General features: G+C 44.0%; 1 protein-coding gene across 2 annotated transcripts in view; it reads left to right on the top strand.

Annotated features, from left to right (window-relative positions):
• The window catches only part of DLEC1 (DLEC1 cilia and flagella associated protein), a 1,790,999-nt gene that overhangs the window by 1,090,720 nt on the left and 673,299 nt on the right, over nt 1-26,980 (top strand). For both annotated transcript variants that reach the window (XM_069647686.1, XM_069647685.1), the window contains exon 24: nt 2,888-3,018. In XM_069647686.1, coding sequence (XP_069503787.1) covers nt 2,888-3,018 — 131 coding nt within the window. The remainder of the gene's footprint in view (nt 1-2,887; nt 3,019-26,980) is intronic.

Here is a 26,980-nt window from a genome sequence, read left to right as displayed (position 1 = left end):
TTTGTATGTCTGCATCGGAATCGCTGCCGTCATCTCCTTCCGCTTGAGGCATGCTCATGTCAGTGGCCAGGGCAATGTTACGCCTGATGCACATGTTGTGTAACATGGCACAGGCCAGGACGATCTTGCTGACTTTCACAGGACTGTACATCACTGCCCTCCCCCTAACCCCCGATCGGCTTAGGCAGCAGAACCTTGACATCGGGAGTCCAAACGTCTGATCAATGGTGCACCTCGTCCTGATGTGCGCACGGTTGTACGCATTCACCTGGTGGGTCTGTGAATACCTGACAGGTGACATAAGCCATGACAACAAGGGGTATCCAGAATCACCTGCATGGGAGGGACACAAGGGGGCAAGGTCATTGGGGTTGTTGAGGCAATGCAGCCATGTCTGGATGTGGGTCTGTGGCACATGCATATGGGTATGTGTACTTTTGGCAGGACAATCGCCTTTCTGCAGACTGTAACACTCACTGCTGGTTTGGAGGTTTATGTGATTGGCGGTGGGGGATGGGCACATGCAGAAGTAGGTGACATGGGTGTGATTCATTCTGGTAGCTGTGGTGCATGTCATGGGCCTGTCCATCTGTGCCCCAGATTTTGATGGTGTGGCCTTCCATTTACTCATGTGCCACATGGCAACCATGGGCTCCCGCATACAGTTTCTGTCTGTACTTGTTCCCTGCTGCACGTGCACTGATGACAGTGGATACCCCCCATTCTCAAGTGCTCATGCTATGTGGCGTGTGTGTAGGTACTTTCACTCACCCAACAGCCAGGTTGCTCTCCAACATAACGCTCCATATACCGTGGCAGCGTGCTGTTGCGCAGGACCATGGAGTCATGTGTGGATCCAGGGAAATGCACACAGCAGTGTGTGATAATCAGGTCTGCATCACAGACAAACTGTACATTCATTGAGTGGTAGAGTTTCTGATTGCGATATTATTCCTCAATGGCATTCCGGTCACTAGCTCAATGTGTGTGCAGTCGAGTGCTCCAAGTACATTGGACATGCCTGCCAGGGCATGAAAATGGACCTTGGTGGCATTCACCTGGGCCGGTGTTGTGGAGAGGGCGATGTGCTGGGACATATGACGCAGGAGGGCATCCAGGACCTGCACAAGCACCTTGGAAAAACCAGGCTCGGAGATTCCAGACATCTCCCCGACAGTGGGGGCATTACAAGTGTGGCAGTCCACAATGAAGGGTGCCGGTATCAACGAACTGGCACCCATTCTGGACCACCACACTACAAGTCTGCGGACGGGGCCGTTGCACCCGGCAGGTCTGACCTGTAGGGCTCAACAACACCCGCCGGCTGAGTTTTCACAGATGTACCGGCACCATTAGCAACAGTGCCGGTGCTTCTGTCTCTCCACTCCCATGGAATCCTATGGGGCTCCATAGGAATTGGGTTTAACATTTGCCAGCACCTGACCTCCCGATCCGCCGGGACTTGTAATGTCCCGGGGCACTGGGAAGTCAGGTGACAGTAAAGTGTTGTGAGGCTGACTGCAACCTGCTGGAAGCACCGGCAGGTTTACTGACAGATGTGTAATGAGAGCCAGTGTGCTGGTATGTGCCGGTGGCAAGGAAATGCTGCACAGACAGCGCCTTCAGCAAGGGGGGGTATGGCAGTAGGGATGCCAATTACACTCCAGATGTCATGAATGAGGTTGACTATCGTAAGGATGGTCTCCCGGTCCAGGCGATACAGTGTATGTATCTGTCTGTCTGTCAGTCAGGGTCCAGGTTGAGGCCCTTATACAGGGTATGGGTGGTTGCCTGCAGGGTATTACCTGCTGCCCATAGTTCCTGTGCATCAACATCATCCTCCTCCTCCTGCCGGTATGTTGCCACTGTTGCAACTCCTGCTCATGGATGTGCATTCCAGCATGCAGAGCCTCTAGCTCCATGGCTGCTGCAACGAGTGGCAGCATGGTTGTGTTGGAAGGTGTGTGGGGTGTGGGTGTGGTGCGTTTCAGCAGTCACAGTGCTCATGGTATGCACCTGAGATGATTAGGGACATCTGTAGGCTGTTGATGCTCACCTGAGCCTCCTTAACGCCTGCTCCGCGCTGCCAGTGTTTCTGGTGTGGTTTTCATGGTAGCACCAGTATTTTGATGCCAGTGTTTCTGTGTGGACAGCAATGGTAACGCTGCCTTGGTACTGTTGCGCCTGTGCTTGCGGCCTGCATTTTGGTGTTGCCGGTATTTCTGGTGACGGTGCTGTCGGCTGCGGTCACACAGTTGCCGATGTTAGCGGCAATGTTTACTGGCATCTCGACCCGTACTGCGACAGTCCGGAAACCGTGTCAGTAATCAGTGTTACCGGCACGTTCTTTCTGGACCGCCAAGCTTGTAATGAGGCTCATTGTGTAGTGTTTGCTAAATTGCAGTCTGTACCCTAGTCTTGCTAAGTCACTAAATTGAAAATCTAAAGAGGTTTTGTATGTAAACCAGGCGATTGAAGAGTTTCCTTCACCCCCTGGATTACCTTAGAAGAAGGTAACTCATTTTATGGTATTCCCAGAATCGAATCACACCTGGTACTTAAAGATTGGGAGTTGTAGAAGATATTGGATGCATTGTCCTTGTATTGGTGTAAGGCTTTCATGTGAACATTTGATTGATGTTGAAATATAAAAATATGTTTATAATTTCTTGAATAAAAAATGAGGAAATATATTTTACTGCTTACATTGTTTGGATATAATACAACTATCTGGAAGTTGATTCAGAATATTGCATGAATGTCACAGGTGCTAGAAATGTAACAATGAATATACCTTCTGGGTGATTGCTATTATAGTTTTGTCGTCTGTCACTACTGCTTGTGTTGTTTCTCAATTTCTGAATCAATATCAAATTTTTTGTTTTAGGATGAGCTCAATGACCTTACACTTTCCTGTGATGTGGAGGGGATGAGTGAAGCCCTTGTTCTCTTCCTTAGTGGACAGGCAGAAGGATTGCAGGTCACCTATTCATTGCCCGGTTCTGCTACGGCTACTGCGTAAGTTCGTTCATTTAGATGAAAAGTTATTCAATAGAACCATTTTTACAATTCATGGCAAATGCTTACTCAGACCTCACATCAGTTAAACTTTACAAGCAAACGTCTATTTCGAATGGATTGTGTCCTCCCACGTATTCCTCATCTTAGATATATCCTTACCTTTAGGTTTCGCTTTGAAATTTTTTTCTCTTTCTCCAGCAGAGGGCGCTCCACTCAAGGTTGCGGCGTCGATGTCCTTCGGCGGCATCCATCGAGTATCGCCGTCATCCCTCGTATAAGAGCCTCGAGCGTGCCCATTGGCCTCAGTTCCGTTTTTCCGTTAGCTTCGCTTCGGATCGAGTAAAATGGCGCTTCAGTATTTCGTGACTAAAAGCGATGTCGTCGTCTTCGAACCCTTCCACGCCGAAGACGGGCTTTAAAAAATGCCTAAGATGTGAAAAGAAAATGTGTTTGACGGATCCACATAAGAACTTTCTATGGTGCCTCGGCCCCGACCACCGAACGCAAGGCTGTGGTTCTTGCCAGTCGATGACCCACAAAGCCCTAAAAGAGCGTAGAGGTAAACTGGCGATGGCGATGGGGGAGGGTTTATCGAAGCCTACTTTAAAAAAGAAAGACTCGGACGAGTCTTCGAAATCTCATTGTAAAAGACATTCGAGAAGTAGCTCGAAGAAAACGTCTTCTAAGAAGGCGAAGAAAAGACTGCATCGATCTCCTTCATCCTCTTCGACATCTTCGGAAGAGGTTATAACATGCCCATCCAAACATGACTCTCCTAGAAAATGGGAAGCCTTTCGAGTATCCATGTTAACATTTTTTGAGATCCCCTCAAAAATAGCTAAAGAAGGCCATGCTCCTGCTCACGAAAAAGGTGACAGAGGAAGGTCCAAAACAAGAAAGGCTCATAAAAAGACGTTGAGAATGTCGTTGAGAGATTCTTCTCGATCACCTCGTAAGACAGATCCTTCGGTGCATAAATCGAAGGCAGAGGGAAACAAAATGGCGTCGAAAGATGATACGCCATCGAAGTCGACATCGACGCCATCGAAGTCGACATCGACGCCATCAAAGACTTCGAAGCTCCTTGAGTCGACAACTCACTCGAAGGAAGCTACATCGAGCTCGCGCTCGAAAACCACGAAGGTCTTCGACGGATTCCACAGCTTCCTCGATGATTACGTCGAGATCTTCGAAAGTTCCTTCGACGATATCGAAGGAAGTGATTAAGACTTCAGCGCCATCGACGCTTTCGTCGACGCCCAAACCTCTATTGAAGGAAAGACCTGTAATGCCTGAAAAGGTTTTTCAACCTGAGAGTCGACATGAGTTTTTCAGGACCATGTCATCCATATATGAGGGAGATTCATCAGAACAAGAGGAAGTAACCTCTGCTGGTGTTAGATATGGTACAAGATCTGTCCCAGAGGAATTAATCAATCCTCAATCAAGAATTAAAGATTTGCAAGAATGTTTGCAAACAGCAAGTGGCCTGGATACTTCTCCAGAGTATGAATTTGACAAACCAGACCCATCAGAACAAGTGGATACGAGTTATAGAAGACTCATGGGCAGAGTTAGAGTTTATGGGGTGGTGTAGGAGTTCACCAGTTAATCATGATGATGACATGACAGATATATTATCTGGAACACCCCAACAAGACCCCATTTTACCCTTTCACATTGCATTACAAAGAAGGGTTAGTTCTGCATGGGAACATCCTGAAGCCATAAGGGCTGTGACTAGAAAGTTTGTGGCAAAGTATAGACCTTGTACATCTGATCCGGAATACCTCAGTAAACATCCATCTCCGGAAAGCTTAGTAGTACAGGCAGCTACTTCCACAAAAAATGCTGCATACCCTACAATCCCTCCTGATGGGGACGATAAAAAAGTGGATACATGGTCCAGGAAAATCTTTACATCGGGTAGTATGGCTTTGAAGTCTACTAATGTAACCTGTACTTAAGCAAGGTTCTCTTATACCCTGTGGAAATGTATGTCAGCGGCAGCTGAACGCATCCCAGAAGGTGAAGAACGTGATGGCTTTCTAGCTATTATAAGGGATGGAAAGGAGGCTTCGGGAGAATGCCTTCAATCAGGACTGGACACAGCTGACAGTATCAGCAGGTCCATGGCGACTAGCACGGTGCTATGCAGATTTGCGTGGTTAAGAAAATCTGGGTTGGCTCCTGATGTGCAATCCAGACTTCTTAATATGCCCTTTGATGGCTCAAGGTTGTTCGGTAGCAAGGCAGATGAAAGTTTGGAGAAGATACAGACCTCCAAAGTGGCAGCAAAATCTCTAAGTGCCGCTATAAGACAACCTCAGCACGCCCCTACACAGGCTCATCTTTCTGGAGGGGTTGTCCTTTTCGCTATTATTCCTCAATTGGAAAAGGAAGAAGGCAGGTCAATCAAAGAGGTCAAAGAAAATTTCCTCGGGGAAGAGGAAAAGGTGCTAGATCAGCCCCAGCAATGGCATCTGTACCATCAGCTGCTGCTGCGGCTGCCACAAAACCACTCTGAGGTTTTGACCCACAAGACCCAGGTGGGAGGCAGGTTCTCACAGCATCTGAAAGAATGGCGGGGCATTATTTCAGATGCTTGGGCACTGGAAACAGTATCCCAAGGTTATTGCCTTCCTTTTCTAAAGAAACCTCAGAATCATCCTCCGGAATACAACTGCCAAGCATCCGGATCGCTCCTGTTGCAGGAAGTTTTAACCCTGCTACAGAAAGGTGCAATAGAACATGTACCTGTAGCGGAGAGGAACAAGGGTTGGTATTCCCCATACTTCCTTATTCCAAAGAAAGACGGAGGACTGAGACCCATCTTGGACTTGAGAAACTTGAACAAGTTCCTAAGGAAGGACAAATTCAAGATGGTCACACTTTCTCAGATCTTTCAGGCTCTCCAACTACAGGACTGGTTGGTATTGTTGGACCTTCAGGATGCTTACTTTCATGTGCCAATCCATCTCAACCACAGAAAGTACCAGAGGTTCGCGATTGGCAATTCTCACTATCAGTTTCGAGTTCTGCCATTTGGGTTGACCTCCGCCCAAAGATTTTTCACCAAGTTGATGGCAGTGGTGATAGCGAGTCTCAGAAGAGGGGGGGGATTCATGTCTACCCCTATCTGGACGATTGGATGATCAGAGCACGTTCTCCAGAACAAGCCCGGGATCACCTGTCCAAGACTTGTCACTTCCTTTACAAACAAGGTTTTTCTCTGAATTTAAAAAAATCAAACATGATACCATCACAGAAGCTCCAATTTATAGGAGTAGTCCTGGATACCTGTTCGGGCAAAGCCTCGCCTCCCGACGAGAGAGCTCACCACATTCTGCAGATGGTGACAAAGTTTCAGAATGCCCAGAATCTTCCGGCCTTCGATTTTCTCAGGTTGCTCGGTCTGATGGCATCCTGCATTTTCCTGGTGCCAGAAGCCAGATTGAGATCTCTTCAATGGGCTCTCAGAACTCAATGGTCCCAGTTCTCTGGGGAAATGTCAGATCTACTGCAGGTCCCAGCCCAAGTAGCACAGGATCTACAATGGTGGGCTTGCAGAAATCATATCCTCAGAGGAGAATCTTTTTGGCAACCATGGCCGGAGATAACAGTAGTGACGGACGCCTCACTCACGGGGTGGGGAGCCCACATCAACGACGTGACAATCAGCGGACGTTGGTCTCCATCGGAGTACAAACTACATATCAATCTTCTGGAGTGGAGGGCAATCAGACTAGCGCTGAAGGCCTTTCTACCCTCTGTACGGGGAAAGAATGTTCTGATAATGACGGACATTACAGTGGCGATGTACTACCTCAACAAGAGAGGAGGAGTAGGGTAACTACCGTTGTGCAGAGAGGTGACGCAACTCTGGTTCTGGGCAATACGAGAAGGGATCTTTCTATCGGCAATTCATCTAGCCGGAGAGCGAAACACAACAACGGACGCTCTGAGCAGGCAGAGCGCAGTCTCTCACGAGTGGGAGATAGCTCAGGAAGTCATTCAAGAGATCTTCACCCTTTGGGGAACGCCGCAAGTAGATCTGTTCGTGACCGGGGTCAACCGGACGTGCGAACTGTACTGCTCAAGGGAATTTCCCCCGAGAGGAGCTCTAGGGGACGCGTTCGTGGTGGAATGGGAGCTCCAACTACTGTACGCGTTTCCTTCAATCCCTGTGATCCCTCAAGTAATCAGGAGGTTGAGAAAGTTCGGGAAAACCATGATCCTAATTGCTCCGGATTGGGCCAGGAGAACGTAGTACCCGGACTTTCTCGACATGTCCATCTGCCCTCCAATACGTCTTCCAAGAAGAGAGGATCTTCTCTCGCGACAGGAAGGTCATGTTCTACATCCGGAGGTCAACACACTCAACCTTCACGCATGGCTTCTGAAAGGCTGAGATACAAGGATTGCGACCTTACGGATGACATGATGGAGATTTTGCTTTCGGCCAGAAGGCCAGCAACTAAGTCTCTGTATCGGTGTCGTTGGAACAAGTTCAGTAGCTGGTGCAGAGAAAAGAATGTGGACCCTTTTCAGTGTAATATCCCCACAATTTTATCTTTTCTGTTACATTTGGCCAATCTGGCGCTCCAGGTTGGGACAATAAAGGGATATTTAGCAGCGCTATCCATCTTTAAGCGCTCTTCTGAAGAAGAATCTTACTTTAAAATACCCTTGATAATTCAATTCCTAAAAGGTTTAAATAATGTCTTTCCCCCAGTACCTTTCCAGGTTCCGGTGTGGGATCTAAATCTAGTTTTAAAATTTCTCACATGTATTCCATTTGAGCCTTTACATTCTTGCCCACTACGGCTCCTTACGTTAAAAACAATACTTCTTGTAGCATTGACATCAGCCCGCAGGGTAAGTGAGTTGCAGGCGCTTTCGAGCGGATCTCCTCACACCATCTTTTATAAGGACAAAATAGTTCTTAGGGTTAAACCTTCTTTTCTGCCAAAAATTGTTTCGGATTTTCATCTGTCACAAAAGATAACTTTGCCTACATTTTATCCTATCCCTCATACAAACAAGGAAGAGGAAAGACTTCATAGACTATATCCCAGGAGAGCTCTTAGTTTTTACATCTCTAGATTTGCAAAGATTCGCCAGTGTGATCAAATTTTCGTGGGATACACTGGACGTAAACTGGGCCTTCCGGTAACAAAACAAACTTTATCCAGATGGATAATCTTAGCCATAACAGAATGTTATAGATTGGCAGGAAAAGAACCACCTGACGGACTAAGAGCTCATTCGACCAGGGGCCTGGCATCTTCTACAGCATTAAAAAGGTGTGTCCCTGTGCAAGATATTTGTGCAACAGCCACATGGTCATCTATGCACACCTTTATAAAACATTATGCATTGGACTCGACTTCTTTTCAAGGAGGTCTGTTTGCAAAATCTGTACATGATTAAAAAAGGATACTGTACTCCCACCTCAGAGACAAAACTGCTTTGGGAGTCTATCTAAGATGAGGAATACTTGGGAGGACACAATCCATTCGAAGAACAAGTTACTTACCAACTGTAACGTTCTTTCGATTGGATGTTCCTCCCACGTATTCCTCATCGACCCTCCCATCTTAACCCCACAGTACAGTTTACGTGTATTACACTCTAAACTCTTTTAGGGCTTGGATCAAAAGAGGCATACCTTAAACGAAGTAAGATCCATGGACTATATTATACGAAAAAACAGAACTGAGGCCAACGGGCGCGCTCGAGGCTCTTATACGAGGGATGACGTTGATACTCGACGGATGCCGCCGAGGGACATCAAGGCCACGACCTCGAGTGGAGCGCCCTCTGCTGGAGAAGGAGAAGACATTTTCCGAGGTGAAACCTAAAGGTAAGGATATATCTAAGATGAGGAATACGTGGGAGGAACATCCAATCGAAAGAACGTTACAGTTGGTAAGTAACTTGTTCTACTGTCTCATTCAAAACAGTTAATTGGATAGGCAACAGGTTGGTTCATTGCTACCCATACAATATATGCACACCAGTAACATCTAACATAACTTAACAAAGTTACCTCTTTTTAGTGCTGCTGTTTGCTCCTTGCCTCTCAAATATTTTATGTAGCATCTTCTGTTGCACCTCAACGCGTTGAACTTGCATTAGCACCATTGGTGCGATGATATAACACCATGATCTATTTCTGTCTCTTCCCTTTTCCTCCATTATCCTCCTGTTTCTTGTCCCTGCTCTGGAGGATGGAGTCAACATACCAGGGTTACCATTCATACCCTTTTTGACTCAGGTTTAAAATACACCCTCATTGCATGAGATCTGTATGACTGAGACTTCAAGCACCTCATCGCCCCCCTGAAACCTGCAGATATTGACCTGGGTTGTTTGTTCGTTTACAAGGTGAGCATCCAAGTTTACTTCAACACCACTGTAAGTTACAATGGATGCTATGAATCGGGCAAAATCTATATAGTAAAAAGGGTACCCGCCCCCCGGGCAGGAGACGCCAGGTGGCACTGCTCATCAAATTGATGGCCCTTCCTTGGGTGTGAATACTGATGGTCACCTGAGCTTATTAAGCACATTTCGTAAGAGTTGTTAATAACTTTAAAAACACAGAAACTTTCCGTATGAGATTTTAAACTCCTGTTGTAACAAGAAATTGTCAGTACACAAGTTACTACATTTAAAACGGGTACTTTCTTCCTCCTGTGCCTCTGCTGGTATCCTAAGGAGTAACTCCAGATCTCTTTCTTCATTCTCTCTTTATGGATAAAGAGTGGACACGTGTCAAGTAAGGTTATCACTTAAGAAAGCTAGAACTTCATCATTATTTTGGAGCTATGGTCCTTGATTGGGGGTAATATTGGAGTTCTACATGAGTGCTAAAAGAATAGTTTTTGGCTTCTATTATACCTAAGGTCTGTAATATCACTATTAATTCTAAACATTACAAAATGTAAAATACTAAAAACTCTTTTGTCTATTAATTGAACTTAGACTACCACTTGCAAAATCAAAATAGTAAAATGTACCAAAATGTGCAAAGTTATTTAATCAGTAAGCACCTCTAACTTCTATAAATTAAAAACATAATGAAGAAAATGTACCAAAATGACTCAAACACAATGGGCACAAAAACCAATATTGAATGACAACCGTGATTTCATTATTGTAACGGATGTTGGTACAAAAGCATTATTCAATTGAACCCATAGAGTTGTAGTAACTACTGTATAATTTCATAATGCTGTCTAAATGAAACATCCCATTCTGTGTTCATTCCTTTTGGGGATATTGTTGCCATATTTTCAAACCAAAAGTATTCACTCCTCTTGGTGGTATTCTAGTAACTTTGATAATGATGCATTCATTTAATTTGAGCTACTGTATGACAATGTTCTCAAAATTGTCACTACTGGTGACTTAGAAGATTTAGGACCTGATTCATGGAACGTTTTCCTATGGGATTGCGCCATTATAAAACACTTTGATGAATCAGGCACTAGTTTTGAATATTCAGCTTGTTTTCAGCCCATCAATTGTTTATCTTTCATGTGGTCATGCCAGCATAATCATTAGTGCCTGGTGAGGGTCAATCAGATTGTAACAATCAATCTGATTGGCCCTCAGACTAACCTGCTTCAGATGTGTGCCGCATCCTGCGAAGTTCCTTCCATTTCTCTGACTGACCGCCATGGAAAGGGAGAAGGGACTACATGTAGTCCGCTCCCTCCTTTCCATGGCAGCCATTTTCTTTGTTTACTTTTTTTCTACCTTTTTCATGGTCGGCATGAAAAGGGAGAAGGGGGTTTACATGTAGTCCCTTCGCTCTGTTCCATGGTGGCCATTTTCATTGTTTACATTTTTAATATCTTTTTAATGTCTGGCATGGAAAAGGAGAAGGGACTACGTGTTGTCCCTTCTCCCCGATCCATGGTGGCCATTTTTTTTTCTTTTCCTGAGTTGCAATTGTTTTCACGCCGTTTCCCAACTCGAGAAAAAATACTATTAGTACCTTGGTACAACATGCCAGGGTACTAATAGCAATAGTACATGGGCAGTTGGGCTTACCAGTGCTTAAAGATGTTCTAATTTCTCTGTAAAATTGGATTGTTAGGGAGAATTCTCATTCTATGGCTAATTTCCCTTACCTATAGTGTCCCCCAGCAGCTTTGCTAGATTTGAAGATTTTTTTTTTCTCCTGCTAAGAGTGAGACTCTTTTCCCCCACTCTTAGGCATATTTGCTATGTGTGTTCCAGGCTACTTTTTGTGTTTAATGTCTATGGGGTTTATCTCACCCTCATAGGAACCATCTTTATCCACATGTGTTAAACAGCACCCTCCGTGCAGTGACACAGGGGTGTTGTAGCGACCCCCAAACATAGACTCCATACCCTGGGACTGACTACTGTCTCCAGGGCATGTAACGTTCCCATTGACTTTACTAGTCACTCTTTATGAACAAATCCAGTACAACCCATCTCACTATAGAGGTACTGGAAAGGGTTAATAGTTTTTCCCCATGTTCAGTTTCGAGAGGGTACCGTACAGTCCCTCTCTCAAAAGTTTCTGGCTGGTGGCAGTGGTTACTACCAAAAATATTCGACCGCAAATATTTTCCTATGGGATTTCCCCATTGTTCGAGGCTACCACATTTGCTGATAGCCTCTAACATACCGCTGGTTTATTTTTATATTAACTTTACTCCAGAAGGTTTCATAAAAATTATTTCTCATGTCTTTCTCTAAAAGCCTAACCCAGGTTGGGGATCCTTTGTTCGTCCTTTTGTCAGGCTTCTACCAAGAAGCTCTCCTTTTCGGCGCCACTGAGTCTGGGGTGGACCCATTGTGTGGGAGGGGGAGTAGGACCCCTGGACAGGGTTGCCTCAGCAACCCATGTCGCACTCTGCCCTGATAGGCTGGAGGGTCTCCCGCCAGGATGACCACTCCACTGTGCGAGTGACAGCTATGCTGTATGAATGGGGATCTTTTTGCATAAAAGCAGGTTCCTGAGGACTGGAAGGGCAAGACGTCGCCACTGGAACTAAGAAGCCAAAGAGGAGAGAGGCCAAAGACACCTGCATCAACTGAACCACCGGTGAAGCCCTGCTGCAGCGTCTTACCACTTTTCTCCACACGACGAGAGAAGATCTTCATCTGCAAGAGCCATCTTCCCTTGAGCTGGTGGGGTCAACCAGTTTGCCAATCATCTTCCCGGACCTGCCTTGGTCTAATCGCCAGTGCCCTGCACTCGGAGACCGGATAGCCAGGCACCCGCCTACCTGTCTACCCGGACCACGATTTAAAGGAGCGTACCTTTTATTTCGTTTGGCAGCACCGCGGCTGGTTTCATCCCTGGGCAGTGCAGTAACTCGAACCTTCTTCCACGACGAGAGCCTCTCTTCCTCTGCTGGATCACCCGAAATGCAGGAACTGCCAGGCACAACCGCCACTGCAGGAGCCTCTTCTACATTCTAAGGTTCTTTGTTCCGCCAGGCCTCCCTTTTTGTTTGGTAGTGCTAAAGGTGTTTTAAATCCTTTTCCTACCTGTTGGGTTGGCCGCCCTTGTCATCTAACATTGTCTTTCACCCTCTGCAACCACCTTTTCGAATCGTTTAACAAAGACTTGACTGCAGCTACCAGAACATTTTTGCTCCTGGGCTCTTTGCCCTGTACCACTGACTCTGGCACAGGCCTATTGACTCTGGCTAAATCTGTTACAACTGCCTTCTCTAGATTGCTTCTCACCTAGAAATGTGTTGGTGCACCTAACTCTTATAACCACATCTTCCTTCCCACTTTTTAAACTTGTGAAGTGCCATTTTGCTCGTTTTTCACCTAAGTATTATACATGCTAAAGTACTGCCTGTGATTTATGTGTTGATGAAGTGTGTAAAATAAATATATCTATTCTTTTTAATACCAAGCTTTGGTCAGTTTTTCCTTGTGCCATAGTGCTGTAGTCCTCATCTCCCTTTTGAGATAAGTCTGACTGCTTACCCGCAGCTACCAACTAAATCTTTGTGGTGCAGACTGATACCAAAGGGGATTTTATTGCTCATACCTGTAGCCTTAATCTTCTGTAGTGCTTCCTAAGGGAACTGCGCAGGATTCTGCCTAACATGGATCAACTTTGGAACTTTGTGAAGAATAAGGAGACACTTGTACCAGATTCAAAGTCTTTTTGGGCATTCTAGGTTTCAATAATTATGTTATTTTGATAGCAGATGCCTTTCTCAGACCTGTCTCTAAAGAGCCACTATTATAAGTTTTTTTTAAATGTATTATTCTGTTTTGTCTTTCTAACTCAGTTACATAATAAGCCCAATTTGATTCACAAATGTATAATCTGTTTATCATGGATGTGTCCAGTGTATGCACCTCAATACTCAATTAAGATTGAATTTTTGATTGACTCACAAGAATATAGAACAATGATTGTATATATAAATGTTATTTGCAGGAAATCAGGTGTTGCACGCCTGAAGAATAACATAATTTAATCAAAACGCATTGTTATTGTGGAAAACACCTTTAAGGATCTACCAGATGACATCACTATTTTGTTTTATTGGAATCTGGCCTTTGAGTGCAATTTAGAAATGTTGTACTGTGACACTTATAGTATTAAGACTGTCTTCTTTACTTATTGTAAAAATGTATTGAATAGTAAATAATAGTTTGTTACCCATTTTGTATCATCTCTGGAGCGTTCTTTTGCATGGCAAATAAACTATTATGTTCATCTTAACCCATACAAAAATGACTTGTACGAATCTAATTAGCTCATAAGAACTTGTGAGAAACTAGTGGGATTTTTTGGAACATCTATAAGAAATGTATTTAAACTTATATGACAGCAAATACTTATTGAATTCCTATAAAAGCTTGAAGTAGAATTTATGTAAGATCGTAAAGATTCTGATATGATCGTTATAGAAAATGTAAGAAATTGTTGTATGGAAATTTGTTTTAGCTTCTCAAAGTAATGTTTAGATGATTAGCATGGGAGGGGTGCAGCATTGTCTCTATCAAAAGGTGGTTAGGGATATATTTAGTTGAAACAAGGTATTATGTGTGGTTAACCCTTGAAACCTTGCATCCAGATATTTATAAAAATATCCCACAAATGTACACAAACTGCTTTAAATTTTAAAGAATGGATAATAAATTCTGATTCACAGTTGGGCCAAGCTATACTGAGACTTTGATTTGCCACTGTTCCTCCAGCTCACCCACAACAACCTTTAGGTTCTGCTCTTTCATCTATGCAAAGCATGTGACTCCAAACAGATTCACCAGCCTCAGAAGGCAGATGTTACTAACTCAGTACTAGTTTTTGGGCCTCATTACAACCCAGGCGTTAAGGGGTTAACAGCGCCGTAAAAGGTTTTGGCACCGTTAAACCCTTAATGCCTGATTACGAGGTCCCTTTGCGGGTTGCACTTTAACGCCTGCTTTTAGCAGGCGTTAAAAAACCAACCCGCAAAGGGAACTAGGAGCTAATTACGGCACCGTAATTTACGGTGCCGTAATTAGCGCCTTCCCCATTCCCATTGAGCCCTAGGGGCCAAAAATGGGAATGGGAAGGGGCCATGGTGAATGGGGAATTACCGCCCCGCCAACTTTGGAATGGGGCGGTAATTCCGCCATTCACCATGGCGGACCCCGGCATGGACCATGGTGCTAATAGCACCATGGTTTAGCGCTGGGGTCGTAATGAGGCCCTTTGTGTAGCTTGTATCTGTTATGAGCCAAATGTGCTCACCTTGGATCCCCACAGAAGAGCTGAAGCAGAGACATGTATTCACTGCCTCTTAGGCTTACATGACTCACGTCATGGTGGAAAAGCAAACACTGTAAGGGCATTGATCGGGCAGAATTATGGGCACCTACACGCATAGTTTAGGGATTGTGTGACTTGAATTACCCGGTTTGCCACTTTTCACTTTGGAAGTAAACAAATCAAAGTACTCCGGACCAACTACTAGATGGTGGTCTATGCAAAGCATGTGACTCTAAATATATACACACTAGTGTATTACCGCGGTAGTGGGCATCTAGTTGTGGTTAAGTTGCTAAACCCATAGGAAGACCTCTTTTTGGGCAGCTTATTCCTTTGATCCCCCTGGTTGAATCCTCACCAAACTTTGCAAAACAAGTATATGGCCCACTTTGAATTATTCAGGCAAGTTTGGTGAGTTTTCCTCAAGGGGAGCAAAGTTATAGGGGGGGTCCCAAAATGTTTTTTTTTTTTCCCATAGACTGAATGGGCAAAGAATTTGCGCACACCTACAACCCAAACGGCTGGATGGATTTTAACCAAATTTGCGGCAGGAGCAGGAGCTTGGTCCGAAAGCGTGCTTTTGTGTGTTTGGTGGAAAACCGAGCAGTACTTTTGTTGCAAAGAACTGAAATGTACGTCTCATAAAAATGTGTTATATCTGGCTCTGCTCCGTGGACCCATTTCCCTGTTCGCTCCACGGTCACAAGTCTCATTGGCTTTCAGTATGCCGTGATGTCGAAGGCTCGAAGGAAGCGTGGTATGCGTCAACATTTTTGGGAAATGCTGCTACGGTGTATCGGAGGGCATTACGGCACCGAAAGGGCCTGGCAAACATACTTAATGCCATGTGGTCGTGGGAAGAACGGATGGAAAGGGTGGGGGAGTGAGAAGTGGTTCATCGGAGATATGTCATTATTAGGTGGAAGAAGACAGTGGTGTGACTGCCGTATCTGTCCCAGGAGGATAGCTCAGCGGCAACGTGTTCGCCTTGGAAGCAAGACGACCCGAAGCAACACAGGTTCCGTCCCCGGGTCCGCACTTAGAAACCTCTGGGTATTTATGCGCATCATAAATAAGCAACTAAGATAAAAAAAAGAAACAATTACGCAACTAAAAAACAAACAATTCCTGTAACAGAGCCTTGATGCCCGCGGGCTGTGTGAGTGCTTAAAAAATGCTAATTAAAAAAAAGATCTTCTGTGCGTACTGCGCCAATTTGCGGGTCTCTCCACAGGCGACTACCATGTGTGATGAATGCAGGCAACCTTTGTTACGGCACGATAGCTCGCGCTTCGACCTCTTACCGTGGTGACTGATGGCAGCTCAATTGCAGAAGGGGAGTCCATTGCACATGACATGAACATTGTAACATAGCGTCTACTACGGTGTGTTGTGTGCGGTAAGGCCATAGCCCATTCGATGTATGGGTGGAGGCCTTGCACCGACAACGGTGTGCCTTGGTTGCAAGTAGGTTTGACATTGTTGCCTTGTGTGTGTGTGGTTCGTCAGCATTGCATACATTGATGGTTCCATGGGTGTGGTGATAGTTAGCACATCCTACAGTGTTTACTCTATGGCTGCAGCTAATGGAGTGAACAGTCTTGCAGTGTGTGCACTGGGTGCAGTGTTGAAGTACTGTGTGCATAGAAGTGGATAGGGTTGAACTGCATATTTTATCGGCTTGGGTAGTGTCTATTGCGCGGAGTGCTGAGTACTGTACTGCACTATGAAGTATTGGTTTTGTTCACTTAATAGAGTGCTGGGAGCACGACCACTGTTGTGAAGATTTTGTGGTTTGGTTGGCACTAATACAATGCTATGTGAATGGAAGTGGGTAGGGCAGCCGGACACTGTGCTATGTTTGTGGATTCTGCTAATTGTTGCTTGTTTGCATGCATTGCTGTATTATGGTGCAGGGGTTGCTTAGAAATGCTGCTGCCTAAGAAACGTTTGTGGATTGTGTTTCCTGGCCAAATGTTCACCTGCATGGCTCAGTTATGTTGTGCTGGATGTGGGCAAGGCCTAGACTGTTGGATGCATGGCCAAAGGCCATAGGCCATAGGCCATGCACCCAAAAGCCTAGGCCATGACGATAGCCACCACACCATAATGCAGCCATGCATTTTAAGTGTGCATCTCTCTGAGGGTGGTGACCTTTAAAGAATGGTTGTGGAGGACATTTTACACTTGGTAGAACATCCGAAGAGAGGTGATATGCGTACATTACCATATGGTGTAGGTCATTGCACGTGTTGCACATTAGGGAGGCACATGTGACCATTTGCGGCTCCTATGGTTTGCCCCTCATAAGACCCTTGCTTTAGGAAGTGCTTTACGATACTGTGCCATGAAAGTAATTCCGCAGCATGACACATTTAAAATATGGACAATGTACACAGCCACCCACATACCGTTCACCACACCCAATGCAACATCATGCAGCCATGCATGCAAACATGTGGCCAGGGTGAAAGTTGGCAGGCTCAATTGCAGATGGGGAGTGCATTGTACATGATATGAGCATTTAAAGATAGGGTACACTATGGTGTGTTGTGTGTGGTGAGACCCTAACACCTTGGATGCATTGCAGCAGGTCTTGCACTGACAACTATGTGACCTGCTTGCAAGTAGGTTTGACATTGTTGCGTTCTGCGTGTGATTTTTGAGCATTGCATACATTGTTGGTTTCATGGGTGTGGTGATTGTTAGCACATCCTACACTTTGTAGTACATGCCTGGAGCTGATGGAGTGAACACTCCTGCAGTGTGTGCACTGGGTGCTGTGTTGAAGTACTGTGTGTCTAGAAGTGGATAGGGTACAACTGGATATTGTATGTGCTTGGGTAGTGTGCATTGCACAGATTACTGACTACTGTAATGCAGTTTTAAGTATTGGTTGTTTGCACTTACTAGAGTGTTGGGAGCAAAAGAAATATTGCTACCTGTACTTTGTGGTGATGGGTCCCGCTCTGGGTGAATCTGGATGCCTAAACGTGGATACTTTTGGAGAACTTGTTACTGGAGGTGCTTTGAAATCACATGAAATGTGTACTCTGAGTGTGTAACAGTACATATAGAGTGCTGGTCAGAAATGATAGTGTTCAATGCAGTGGTCTTGGATGTTATTGGTGTATGCCTTTGTGACTATTTAATAGTACGTAATGAGGGAGTACTGCAAAAAGAATAGTGGAAAGGGAAGAAGGACTGTCCCTGCTTTACTGGGGCACGGCCCTCACTGTAGCTGGGAAAGAGCACATGCCACATACTGCCCTTCTCAGCATGGTGGAAATGGAAATGCAACTGTGGAGATTATCCAATCAGGTGTTGAGGGTGTGCTTCATAGGAAGGGCCGCACTATTTATTCCCAATACTTTGTGGACTGAGGTTGGCAGAGATGGAGAGAGACAGAGTGCTGATAGTGGGTGATACCTTTGTGCAAGATCTACACAGGTATGCCGTGCAAAGAGGCATGGCTGCTAATTTTTAGTTGGAAGGAGTGGAGGCATTCTGGGGCACTCTCTTTGAGTACAGTTTCTGCAGTATGGTTGACCTTTGCAGATGTGTGGCCTCTGTCGGTACTGTTGATGTTGTCGTGGTGCACTCTGGAGCTCTACATTTGGAGTACATGTTGTGTGGACGTTTGCTCCGTCACTTAAAGAAGTTGATGAAAGGAGTGATGCAGATTCTTCTCACTGCCAAGGTGGTTTTCTCATGCATACCAAGAGCAGCATGGGACCATGCCGGTATAATTTGTCCCCAGCCAGAGGTCGGAAGGTGTCTTATAAACAGAAGCATGTGTCAATTTATGTGCAGTGCTGGTATGTTCTCCACCGACTATGACATTATTAATGAGCAAAATGTGCACTGGTTCCATGCAAATGCCATTTCTTTCACCGCCATTGGCAATGCTGTTTTGTTTTACAATGTGCAGGAAGTGTTGAAGAGAATCCTGCAAAAATGTAATGAGGAAAAGAAAATAGGAACTGGGTTAAAGCGTGAACACAAACAAGGTTCTGTGCAAGCACGTTCAAAAAAAGGTCTTTTCAGAGCCACCACTACAAACAAAATCCCCTACCTAGTTGCAAATGTATTCCCCCCCCCTCCTTCCTAGCATGATAACTCTGCAGACTCTGCGGTACTGTCAGGATTGCACATGCCACATCCAGGCCCTTTCAGGAGGGCAGCCATGGGCATGGGAGTGTGGATGCTAAGGTATTGCTCAATCAAGTTTCTGGTTGTTGTGTGTATGGCAAAAACGGTGGCAGAAGGTCTATTTCTACAGACACATGCAGAAGCTTGTGGTTGAACTGTCCAAGGTAAATGACATCCATCCTGTTTATATGCATGCACTGTATGTACTTCTTGTACGTTGCTACGATACATGCATTGCTGCTTTTGTGCTATATTTTTACTGATTTTGTAAGAGATGGGTAAGTGCGGAACAACATTTGTAGCATTGTCGGAAGGAAAGAAGAGAGTTCCCGTTTGGATATTGCAGTGGCTAATATGGGTAAATGAATAAGTTGAAAGCATACTCCATTGCAGTGGCAGGTGATGGTAGGTTATGGGAGAAAAAAACAGTACATCTTTTGAGTACGTTGTAGACGTTTAGTGGCAAACATCCTGCTCAGAGGCACTTATAACAGAGTTGTAAAAATTGTGCACACAAAACTTTTCTACCTGTATTTTGTGGTGATGGGTACCCATGTGGATGAATGTGGATGCAGAAATCTTGGATAGTTTACAGAACTTTCTACTAGAGGTGCTTTGGAATCACACGCCACTTGCACTCTGAATGTGTAACGGTCCATATGAAGTGTTGTACAGAACTGACAGTATTATATGCTGACGTCTGTCAGGTTTCCTTCTCTTATTCAAGTTTCCTTTTTTATTATTATCCTTTTCAGATTAGCTTTGTATGGGTGGGAAGTTTTCCATTATAGTTGGTTAGGCCTTAACTTGTTGATTCAGAATCCTGGTTCTGACCCAAGGCAAGATGGAGCCTCACAGTGACAGCTCTGATTGGCTGGAAGACAATGCTGAACAACAATGAACATTCTAAACTGTCACTCTGTGCCTTTCATCATCAAAACCCCATCTGAGAGGACGTGTTCAGTGGCTGCTCCTGCTTTAGTATTAGGCCTGGTGGATTTTATCCTTCAGATCTCAGCAGTTGAGCGGCTACTTTCTTGGGGGTTCAGGAGAAGTCTTCAGCTGGCAGGAATTCGTTTTGAAGATAGGAAAAGCAGGAAATCTTTGTGAATTCGCTCAGGAGATAAGTGACTTTATTTCTACTGTAAATCTGTTCATCTTAATAACAGTCTCCTTGAAAATTCGTTAAAAGTAGTGTTTCTACTAAAACTATTGAACTATCGGAGTGCGCTTGTGTTTCCAGTGCGGTGTTCCTTAGCGCGAGATTTTGACTGTCGCGTGCGTATTCAAGTGAGCGCGTGCTTTCTAGCGTGTGTATTCCGAGCGCGAGTAGAGGTTGGTCTCGTGCCATTTTAAACGCGCGTGTGTTTTATTGCGCGGGTGATCCTTTGCGCGAAAAGCTATACGCTACGTGAGAACTACAAAGCGCGTGTGAAAAATAAAGCGCGTGTGAAATACAAAGCGCGTGTGATTTTTAGCACGAGTGTACAAAGCGCGTGTGAAATACAAAGCGTGTGCGAAATACAAAGCGCGTGTGATTTTTAGCGCGGGTGTACAAAGCGCGTGTGAAATACAAAGCGCGTGCGATTTTTAGCGCGGGGGTACAAAGCGCGAGAATCTGTTCGTCGCGTGCCATGAGAGTGCGCGTGTGTTTTTTCCATCGCGAGTGATTTTGCGCGTGAGAATCACTTCGTTGTGTTTGAACTCAATAGCGTGGGTGTTCTTATTTCGCGTGTCTCGCAGGAGAACATTATTGCGCGTGTGGACTATTGCGCGTGTAAATTATTGCGCGTGTGGATTTTTTGCGCGTGTGGATTATTTTGATCGCGTGTCTTCATCCGTTTGCCGTGTTCTTCAACCAGGAAGATTTCTATGTGAAGTTCATCGATAATTTTAATGGAAATAACCTGCGTGTGCAGTTAGCACGTGTTTCCTCTTTCTTCAAGGATTCAAAGACTCAAGATAATTATAAATAGTTTGAAAAGTTTTGAAATGACAAGAAAGAACATTTTAAAGACAATCTAATTGAACTACCAGTGCATGTTGGAAAAAAGACAAACAAAGAACTAAGACTTCCAGTTTTGCCTAATGTAAGAAGTTGCTGGGAATTTCAAGTATCGCAAGTAAGAGAGATTTTCAGCTTCTTATCCGCTTCTCTAAGAAATTTCAAGAGAAGAACCAGGTAGGATTCTCAATTATTAGTTAAGGATTAATGACTTCCCATTCATAAGGTTAAGTAAGTGAATTAAGGAAGTGTATATGTTATTTTTTATCCTCTGCAGGTTCAGCACTGATTAGCCTTGACGCAGTCTGCCTGGTGTTGTTTTGTTGTCCCATTCCCCCTTTCCCTTTGGGGTGTAGTTTACAGAGCTGAATTGAAAACTAGTTCTGGGAAATACATCTCAGGGGGATTGTCGGGGGTTCAGCAGCTTCCGCGGATACAGGACCTCTCAGCCTGACAGAATGAAAGGCCAATAATTAAGTCCGCCCGAGCTGTCATGAACCCCGACGAATCCATGGAGATGTTAGGATCTTTGATTAGGGAGTTACGGGAGGAGTTGAAAATTTCTCGGGAAGAAAATGCCTTACTTAGTCAAAAGGTAGATGACTTAAGTGTTAAAGTTACACAAATTCAACAGAGGGGAGAAAGGAGAGAGGATGAGGTTTCAGGGGGCGCAGGTTCTCCACCTGAGTTAGAAAGAGAAGATCAGTTACCACACATACAACAGGCGCCTTCAGTGGCAGAAGGGGTAAGGAGTATAATTATGCCAGTTCCTTTGGCGCCCCCAGAACGTTATCATGGGGATTCCAAGAGATTTAGGGTGTTCTTAACACAATGTGAATTACATTTTATGAGTAGACCAGAATTATTTCCATTGGATGCTTCTAAGATAACATTTATGTTGTCATATCTTTCTGGGGAGGCATCTGCTTGGGCTGGGTTGTTGGTGAGTCAAAAGAGTGCGGTTTTAGAAAATTATACCAGTTTTTTAGAGATATTCCGAAAAATGTTTGATAGAAGACAGTTATCTCTGGAAGTAGATGGTGAACTTTTAGAATTAAAACAAGGTAATAGAGACTTGATTGCTTATATAACACAATTTAAGTCCCTTGTGTTAGAAAGCAAGTGGCCCGAGGTTAAACAGGCCTCGTTGTTTTATCGGGGCCTTAGAGATGAGTTAAAGGATGCTTTGTCTGGAGTAGTAGAACGCCATCCTACTTGTGAAGGTCTGATTGATTTGGTTATTCAATTGGACTTCCGTTTGAGTGAAAGGAAGGCAGAGAGACGTCATGGTCAGAGTGATGTAAAGTCTATACTTAGAGTAGATAGACCTAAAATAGAGAGTAAACCCAAAGGGAATAATTCATCTCCAAGAATCAGAGGCCCGTTAACAGTGGAGGAAAAGACTAGGAGGAGAGATAATAATCTGTGTTTATACTGTGGAAGAGGTGGGCACTTTTTAGGAAACTGTCCTTACACTCCCAAGAAGACTTCTTCCTCAGCAGTCAAGGTACAACAGATCGCTAATACTGTGCAGACAGCGGTTCCTCATATAACCATAAATGTATCCTTATTTTTTGATTTGGAGTGTAAGGGAAATGGTCCTGTAATGATTGACTCGGGTGCGACTGGGAATTTCATGGATTGGGGTCTGGCCAAATCGTTGGGAATTCCAATTATTCTGAAGGAGGTTGTAGAGCAGGCTAGGGCTGTTGATGGTACATGTTTATCTTCTGGTCCTATTACTCATAGAACTGGTTCTTTAACTTTGGAGTTATCAGGAGGTCACAAAGAGATAATTTCGTTTGAGTTAATTGATGCCCCTTTGTTGAAGATTATCTTGGGCATGCCTTGGCTTACTCTCCATAATCCCCTAATTGATTGGAGTGCTAGAACAATTGACATGCAATCCGATTTTTGTAAAAAGAATTGCTTTTCAGAAAGTCTCTTAGAGGAAGAGGTAAAACAAAGTAATTCTGTGTCTAGTTTTCTGGCTGAGACTGGAATTGGAGGTCATGATGTGGGAGCTGTAGTGGGTCAACTTCCCCAGTGTTACAAAGATTTCTGGGACGTATTTGATGAGAAAGTGGCAGGAGAATTACCACCCCATAGATCCTTTGATTGTAAAATTGAACTGGAGCCAGGAACAATTTTGCCTAGTAGTAGGGTATATGCTCTTACTGAGAAAGAGAATGATTATTTAAAAGAATATTTGTCAGAAAATTTGGCCAAAGGATTTATTCGTCATTCTAAGTCACCTGCGGCCTCTCCTTTATTTTTTGTACCAAAACCGGATGGCTCGCTTAGAACTTGCATAGATTATCGAGCAGTTAACAAAGTCACTATTAAGAACCGGTATCCTCTTCCTCTCATCTCAGAAATGCTTAATCAAATACAAGGAGCAAATATTTTCTCAAAATTAGATCTGAGAGGAGCTTACCATCTTGTACGTGTGCAGGAAGGGGACGAATGGAAGACAGCGTTTAAGACCAGATTTGGGCTGTTTGAATATCAAGTTATGCCATTCGGTCTATGTAATGCTCCAGCGGCTTTCCAATTTTTCATTGATGAGGTTTTTAGAGAATACTTGGATATTTTTGTTGTCGTTTATATCGATGATATTTTGATTTTCTCTTCTGACCTAGATCAACATCAGAAACATGTGCGCTTGGTGTTACAAAAGTTGCGAGAAAATCATTTGTTTGCCAAATTGGAAAAAAGTCAATTCCATACCGATTCTGTGGAGTTTTTAGGTTTTATAATTTCACCTAAGGGTTTAGAAATGAATCCTAAAAAAGTGCAAGCCGTTCTTGAATGGCCCCCTCTTACTAAGGTTAAGGAAATACAAAGTTTCTTAGGATTTGCCAATTTTTATAGGAGATTTATAGAAGGTTTTTCTCGGCTGGTTGCTCCTATAACGAGGCTTTTGAAAAAAGGAGTGAAATTTGACTGGGACCTTGAAGCAGAAAAGGCTTTTCAAGAGTTAAAACAAAGATTTACTTCTAGTCCAATTCTAATTCATCCAGATCTTTCTAAACCTTTTTTTTTGGAGGCGGACGCTTCAAATTTAGCGTTGGGGGCGGTGCTTTCTCAAAGGAATGAAACTACTGGTCAAATACATCCAGTTGCATTCTTTTCTAGAAAGTTTTCTGCTGCTGAAGTGAACTACACAATTGCTGATCGGGAACTGTTAGCAATAAAGTCCGCTTTTGAAGAATGGAGACATTTTCTTAAAGGAGCAAGACATACAGTAACGGTCCTTACTGATCATCGAAATTTATTGTTTTTAAAATCTGCCAGAACTTTGTCTCCACGCCAACTTCGTTGGTCTTTGTTCTTTGCAGATTATGATTTCATTGTGACTTTTAAACCCGGAAGTCAAAACAAAAAAGCTGATGCGTTATCTCGCCAATTTCCTGGAAGTGAAGACAAAGAGATTATAGAACCAGAACCTATAATTGCTCCAGAACGTTTTTTGTTAGCTGGAGCCATTAAAGAAATTGATTTTTTGAATGAAGTTCGTCAAAATATGTCCTTGCAGAAGATGGAGGAGTGGGTGAGACTGGATCCAGCTAGAAAGTTGAAAGACAATCTTCCTTTTTTTGATAACAAGCTTTATGTACCTACTGATGAGTTGAGAGAAAAGGTTTTGAGAAATTGTCATGAATCCATTTTAGCAGGACATCCTGGGTTCAGAAAAACTCTGGAACTGGTTCGAAGGAATTTTTGGTGGGAAAAAATTCGCCAAGACACCTTGAATTTTGTTAAAACTTGTGTAGTCTGTGCACAAGAGAAAAGTCAAGTTGGGAAGCTGCATGGTTTATTGGAGCCATTACCTGTTCCTCCTCGTCCTTGGCACACAATTTCTATGGATTTCATAGTTGATCTCCCTCAAGATAAGGGTTGTACTACCATTCTTGTTGTGGTCGATCTTCTTACTAAAGAAGCACATTTTTTACCAATAGAGGGAGAGGTTACCGCGGAAAAACTGGCTCATAGTTTTTTGCAAGGTGTAGTTAGACTACATGGACTCCCAAGTCAAGTTATCTCTGACAGGGGATCTCAATTTATTTCAAAATTCTGGAGGGCCTTCTGTAAGAAACTTGGAGTGGAAGTTAGTTTGACTTCTGGGTATCATCCGGAAAGTAATGGACAAGTGGAGAGAGTAAATCAAGAATTGGAGAAGTTTTTAAGGTGTTATTTACAAGCTAGAGAGGAATGGGTGGATTTGGTGTGGTTGGCAGAATTCTCTTACAACAATTGTGGAAAAGATGCTACTTCTATGTCCCCTTTCTTGTTGGGTCGTGGGTTTCATCCTCGTTTTCTGAGTTTTGAGGTGTTGGAGGAAGATTCAGGGAATCCTAGAGTGGAAGATCGTTTGTTGATAATGAAAAATAACTTGGATAGAGCAAAAAAGGTTCTGGGAGAAAATAAGTTGAAATATAAGAGGTATGCCGATTTGAGAAGAAAAACTGGACCTGAATATAAGGTGGGAGACTTAGTTTGGCTTTCTACCCGATACCTGAAAATTAAAGGGAAGAATAAGTTCAGTCCAAGATTTGTGGGCCCTTTTGAGGTAGAGAAAATCATCAACCCTGTGGCAGTACGATTGAAATTACCCAAGCAGTTGAAGGTACATCCTACTTTTCATGTTAGTCTTTTAAAACCAGTTTGTTCAGGAACTAGATTCAGAACACCACCTTCCCCTGTGATTTTGGAGGATTCATCTGAGGAATTTGTGGTTAAACAAATTTTGGATTCTAGGAAAGTGAGGGGAAGGTTGCAGTATTTGATTGATTGGGAGGGATATGGACCGGAGGAACGATCATAGGAAGATTCAGTTGATGTACATGCCCCCCGTTTAGTGGCTAAGTTTCATGCTAAAAACCCACACAAGATAGGCCCAGAGACTGGGCATTAGGAGGGGGGTACTGTCAGGTTTCCTTCTCTTATTCAAGTTTCCTTTTTATTATTATCCTTTTCAGATTAGCTTTGTATGGGTGGGAAGTTTTCCATTATAGTTGGTCAGGCCTTAACTTGTTGATTCAGAATCCTGGTTCTGACCCAAGGCAAGATGGAGCCTCACAGTGACAGCTCTGATTGGCTGGAAGACAATGCTGAACAACAATGAACATTCTAAACTGTCACTCTGTGCCTTTCATCATCAAAACCCCATCTGAGAGGACGTGTTCAGTGGCTGCTCCTGCTTTAGTATTAGGCCTGGTGGATTTTATCCTTCAGATCTCAGCAGTTGAGCGGCTACTTTCTTGGGGGTTCAGGAGAAGTCTTCAGCTGGCAGGAATTCGTTTTGAAGATAGGAAAAGCAGAAAATCTTTGTGAATTCGCTCAGGAGATAAGTGACTTTATTTCTACTGTAAATCTGTTCATCTTAATAACAGTCTCCTTGAAAATTCGTTAAAAGTAGTGTTTCTACTAAAACTATTGAACTATCGGATTGCGCTTGTGTTTCCAGTGCGGTGTTCCTTAGCGCGAGATTTTGACTGTCGCGTGCGTATTCAAGTGAGCCCGTGCTTTCTAGCGTGTGTATTCCGAGCGCGAGTAGAGGTTGGTCTCGTGCCATTTTAAACGCGCGTGTGTTTTATTGCGCGGGTGATCCTTTGCGCGAAAAGCTATACGCTGCGTGAGAACTACAAAGCGCGTGTGAAAAATAAAGTGCGTGTGAAATACAAAGCGCGTGTGATTTTTAGCGCGAGTGTACAAAGCGCGTGTGAAATACAAAGCGCGTGCGAAATACAAAGCGCGTGTGATTTTTAGCGCGGGTGTACAAAGCGCGTGTGAAATACAAAGCGCGTGTGATTTTTAGCGCGGGGGTACAAAGCGCGAGAATCTGTTCGTCGCGTGCCATGAGAGTGCGCGTGTGTTTTTTCCATCGCGAGTGATTTTGCGCGTGAGAATCACTTCGTTGCGTTTGAACTCAATAGCGCGGGTGTTCTTATTTCGCGTGTCTCGCAGGAGAACATTATTGCGCGTGTGGACTATTGCGCGTGTAAATTATTGCGCGTGTG

The sequence above is a fragment of the Ambystoma mexicanum genome, chromosome 2q, assembly GCF_040938575.1.
Source record: "Ambystoma mexicanum isolate Mex_15411 chromosome 2q, UKY_AmexF1_1, whole genome shotgun sequence".
In the NCBI taxonomy this organism is placed as follows: Eukaryota; Metazoa; Chordata; class Amphibia; order Caudata; family Ambystomatidae; genus Ambystoma; species Ambystoma mexicanum.
The sequence above is the reverse complement of the archived record's forward strand: the minus strand, read 5'-3'. Positions and strand labels throughout refer to the sequence as shown.